General features: G+C 36.0%; 1 protein-coding gene across 1 annotated transcript in view; it reads left to right on the top strand.

The window, feature by feature from the left end:
* CENPI (centromere protein I) overlaps nt 1-5455 on the top strand; it is a gene marked incomplete at its 3' end in the record, with an annotated part of 51866 nt that overhangs the window by 6354 nt on the left and 40057 nt on the right. Inside the window, exons 4-5 of the mRNA XM_077745303.1 lie at nt 1543-1661; nt 1948-2055. Of these exons, the coding sequence (XP_077601429.1) occupies nt 1543-1661; nt 1948-2055 (227 nt within the window). The remainder of the gene's footprint in view (nt 1-1542; nt 1662-1947; nt 2056-5455) is intronic.

Below are 5455 nucleotides of genomic sequence, written 5' to 3'. Positions count from 1 at the left end.
TACTTAATGATTTATAGTTAATAATATTGTTTTAAAATTTTTTTAATGTTTATGTTTGAGAGAGAGAAAGTGTGTGAGTTGGGGAGGGACTGAGAGAGAACGCACACAGAATCTGAAGCAGGCTCTAGGCTCTGAGCTGTCTGCACAGAGTCCAATGCGAGGCTCAAACTTAAGAACAGTGAGATCAGCACCTGAGCCAAAGTCAGATGCTCAACTGACTGAGCCACCCAGGTGCCCCAATAGTTAATAATATTGTATTGAAAAATGGAAATTTGGTAAGAGAGTTGATTTCAGGTCTTCTTACCACACATAAAAAAATGGTAACAATGTGAGGAGATAATATGTAAATTATCTTGGCTGTAGTAATTTTTTCACTCTGTATATGCATATCATACCATACTGTACATCTTAAATATATATAATTTTTAAAAAATTAAAAAATAAAGAGAGGCCTTCACCCTCAGGAAAAATAAGACATGTGTAAGATATTTCTGAGAATGCTGCTGTGGGCCAAGTTAAGATCAGTGTTATTTCCATGAATGGATGTGATCATCATGCTGGAATACATGTAAAACAAACTGTATATTTCTAAGAATGTTGTTTGCAGAAGTTGAAAACTGTATTATTACAGTGAATGGATGTGATCAGCGCTGTAACGCATGTGAAACCATGGTTAAAGACACATACATCCAAGATGTTTTTGAAAATTCTATTTGCATGAGAAGTTGAGAACAGTTGTTTTTTCAGTGACTGGTTGTGATTGCCACATTATAATACAAATGAAACAATGTTTACATACCAAAAAAATTGATGAGATATGCATTTAATTCTTGAAACCTTCATAAGCAGAAATTGATATAGGGTGTATAAGAGGTATTTGCAGCATCACTTCTATTACCAGATGGGAGAATACCATGGAAGCCAGAGAGCATGATGGAAACATTGGACCAGTATAGAATGATATTACTGCCAGCTAATTCCAAGAATAGCTATTTCATTCTGCTGTCCTCCCCACTTTTGGGGAGGGATGAAGAATACAAATGTATTTATTCTTAAATGAAGTAGCTCATACAAGATGTCTGTCAGTAGCTTTAAATAAGTCAGAATTTATTGTGCCATTAAAAAATAATGAAATAAAAAACTTTGAGATTTTCCTGTAAGACTTTTTTTGAAGTATAATTCACATACCATAGTATTCACTCTTCAAGTATGCAATTCAGTATTTGTTAGCATATTCACAAAGTTCTATAAGCATCACCACTCTTTAATTCCCAAACATTTTCATCACCCCAAAGAGGAAACCCTGTACTCATCTTTCCTTTTTAAATAGAAATATAGAGCCAAAGAATTGCTTTTTAGTTAATATTAGAAGTTAAAGGTATATTTTTGTTTGAAACTGTGTTTTGAAATGATATCTATTAAATATTACTGTTTATTGCTTTCAGTATACAGTGAGATTTTTTTTGGACTAAGTGAATAATAGTAAAGTTATAAACAAGATTCTAAAATGTAGTTTAATTTGGAGTTTTGTCTGCTTTCCAGGAAATGCTGTAAACACTCGGATATTGAAGTGCATGATTCCAGCAACTCTAATATCAGAAGATTCTGTGGTTAAGGCGATCTCCTGGCTTTGTGTTGGCAAGTGTTCTGGTAGCACCAAGGTAATCTTTTTAAACACTTTGATAATAAGTCCTTCAGAACCACTTAAGGGCTGGCAAGGAAGAGCCACTTATGGAGTAATGGCAGTGGCCTTTTGTGGAAAGCCTGTGGTTTTGGAACAATATAACTTGATGCAGGAACACTGCTCAAGCAGAGACTTTTACTGAGAAATAAAATCTATTATCCTACTTTGTGCTAGAGGTTTCTAAAACAGCCCTGAGTGGGCAATTAAGCTCTTTGCTGTGCCAGTTATATTTCTCTAAAGTTAAGCATTTTGTCTCTTGATAGGTACTTTTTTATCGTTGGCTGGTTGCTATGTTTGACTTCATTGATCACAAGGAGCAAATTAACTTACTCTATGGCTTCTTTTTTGCTTCATTGCAAGATGATGCACTGGTAAGTAAAAATTGGACATCATGGATCAATCAAATGGTACGTTCTTATATATTGATGCATGATGCATGCTTCAAAGTGCCACACGATGTGTTTTTTCCATATTTTATTTTTACTTATTTTTAAATGTTTCTTTATTTATTTGAGAGAGCGAGTGAGGCAGAGCACACATGTGCATGAGCCGGGGAGGGCAGAAGGAGAGAAATCTCAAGCAGGCTCTGTGCTGTCAGACACGGGGCTCAAACTTATGAACCCGTGAGATTGTGACCTGAGCCAAAACTGAGAGTTGGATGCTCAACCGTCTGAGCCACCCTGTCACCCTCTTTTTCCTTATTTTAAATATTTTTTAAAGTTTATTTATTGAGAGAGAGAGAGTGAGCAAGTGAGCAGGGGAAGTGCAGAGAGATAGGGGGACAGAGGATCCAAAGCAGGGTCTGTGCCAACAGCAGAGAGCTCAGTGCAGGTCTTGAACTTACAAACTGTGAGATCATGACCTGAGCTGAAATCGGACGTTTAACCGACTGAACCACCTAGGTGCCCCTGTTTTTCCTTATTTTAAAATAGTCAGAGGCGCCTGGGTGGATCAGTTGGTTAAGCCTCCAACCTCGGCTCAGCTCATGATCTCTCAGTTTGTTAGTTTGAGCCCCACATTGGGCTCTGTGCTGACAGCTCAGAGCCTGGAACCTGTTTCAGATTCTGTGTCTCCCTCTCTCTCTGCCCCTCCCCGGCTCACACTGTCTCTGTCTCTCTCAAAAAATAAATAATAAACATGAAAAAAAGGGGCACCTGGTGGCTCAGTTGGTTGAGCATTCGACCTTGGCTCAGGTCATGATCTCATAGCATGTGTGTCTGAGCCCTACATCGGGCTCTGTGCTGACTGCTCAGAGCCTGGAGCCTGCTTAGGATTCTTTGTCTCCCTTTCTTCCCCTCCCCTGCTTGTGCTGCCTGTCTGTCTGTCTGTCTGTCTCTCTCTCAAAAACAAACATTAAAATTTTTTAAATAAACATTAAAAAATAAAAAAATATGTCAAACATAAAAGTATAAAGCATAATATAACACTCTTGTACCTGTTTTTCATATTGAAAAGTACAAAATTTTTACCATCTTTGTTTTATATTTTCTTTTAAGGAAATAAAATGTTACAGATAGAATTGACTCCACATTGGAATCTTTGCTGCTAATTTAGAGCAGTGATTGCCATCTTTTCCCTTTAAAACCACTTCAACAGGGTCCTGTGGGTCACTTATGCTACATTTTTTTGATTAACACTGCAAAAACCTAATCAGAATTAATGAGAAGGAGAAGATTGCTTTTGATGAGATGCTAGTGGACTGATTTTGATGAAATAACATAATTATTCCCCTTGGAAACATTAATAACTCTAAGAAGTCAATCTACTGTCTACCTGGAAGACTTTCAAGGACCATCAGTAATTCATAGACCATGTGATTCATTCATTTAACCAAATTCCTCTTGCCTTTGGAAGAATCAATTCATTCATTGATTTCACTTTTAAAAATTGATGTTTTCACTGGATTTGTTGCATTAAGCACTGTAAAAGATTCAAAGTTTAGCAGAGAGCTTCTGTATTCCAGGGATTTAAAATCCAATTGAGGGATTAAGGAAAGCACATAAAGGTAAATAACAACTAGAGTTAAATTATGAAACACAGTATATGATAATGTGGGTATAATAATTGCTGTGATATTTCCAAGAAGGAAGAGAACACTGTAAACCAGAGTGATTAGAAAAAGCATCATAAATAAAGTATGTGGGCGTTGAGCTAGGCCTTGAAGGTTGAATAGGATGTGAGATTTGATAAAAGGGAATATTATTTCATATGACAGGAACATTTCAAGCAAAGTTCTGAGCTGGGTAAATTTTGTTCCCAAAGAACTTAAATAGATCAGTCTCACATAACTACAGTTGTGTCGGGCAGTAGTGGAAGGTAGGGATAAAAAAGTTGGATGAGGAAAGATTGTAAAGGTCTTGAGGTGATGCTAAAGAATTTGAACTTTATCCTCTATCCAAAGGGGAAGTCAGTGATAATTTTTGGGCAGAACATGTTGAAAGGGGAATTGTCAGAAGTTATGATTAGTAATGCCAAACAATATGAATAAAGAGAGAAGCTAGTGTCAGGAAGAATAGTTAGGAGACTAACATAATAATCCAGGTATAAAGTGATGAAGTCCTAGACTAGCAATTCTCAAATATGATTTGTGGGCCCCTTGTGGCTCCCTGATTGAGGAGTTCTGAGAGGTCAAAAATATTTTCATGGTAAAGTCAAGATTTTATCTGCTATTTTCATTGTGTTGATATTTGCACTGATGGTGCTATAAAGTAATGGTGAATAAAACTGCTGGTGCCTGAGGGGCACCTGGGTGGCTCAGTCAGTTAAGCGTCTGACTTCAGCTCAGGTCATGATCTCATGGTTCGTGAGTTCGAGCCCCGCATCAGGCTATGTGCTGACAGCTTGGAGCCTGGAGCCTGCTTCAATTCTGTGTCTCCCTCCTTTATGCCCCTCCCCAGCTTGTGCTGTGTCTCTCTCACTCAAAAACAAATAAGCATTTAAAAAAATTTAAAAACTACTGCTGCTTTAGCAAGAATCAGGGCACTGGGGCCAAACTGTATTAATCGTTATTTTATTCTTCACTGTAGTAAAAAACAAAAATGCTACTTTTTCTTAGTATCCCAAATGAAGCAGTAAAAACTAATGCATTATTAATATTCTTAAATTTCAACCTTTGAAACGTGTTTTTAAAATTATGTGTGATGAAATGGGAAGTACAAATAAATCCCTTCTGTGTACTAAAGTACAATTGTTGTCCTAAGGAATAGCACTTATTGAGTTGTGAGCTAAACTAGCTGCTTTCTTCATGGAATACCATTTTTACTTGAATGACTGACATTTAAACTGTGGTTATTCAGACATGGGTATTTGCCAGATGTTTTCTCAAAAATGAAAAGCCAACCTGTCATTTCAAAGGAAACAACTTAAAGTATATGTTGCCACCGATTTGAGCTTTCAAGTGAAAAATATTATGAGTTTGGAAAATTTTTATCTACCACTGTGAACTTGACAGCTTCCCAATACTTAAACTTTTCTGATGGTATTGATAACATAGTAAATGTGATTTGTATTTATGTGTCAATAATGTGTCAATATTTAGAAGTTTGATANGACCAGTCTTTTCCAGATGAATAAATATGATATTATAAAATTATACCTGGGTAAAAGATCCAGTCAAAATGCAAGATAGAACAATTAATTTTATTTATTTATTTATGTAATAGTTTCTCAACAGACTTTAATTTTTTAATGTTTTTTCCTATAGACCTTAATTTTATATACCAATGAATTTTATTATTTTTTTCACGATTTGGAAATACAATTTATTGTACA

This window comes from Crocuta crocuta, unplaced genomic scaffold, assembly GCF_008692635.1.
Source record: "Crocuta crocuta isolate KB4526 unplaced genomic scaffold, BGI_CrCroc_1.0 scaffold588, whole genome shotgun sequence".
Taxonomy (NCBI): Eukaryota; Metazoa; Chordata; class Mammalia; order Carnivora; family Hyaenidae; genus Crocuta; species Crocuta crocuta.
Note: the sequence above shows the minus strand (reverse complement) of the source record. Positions and strands in the feature narration are given on the sequence as shown.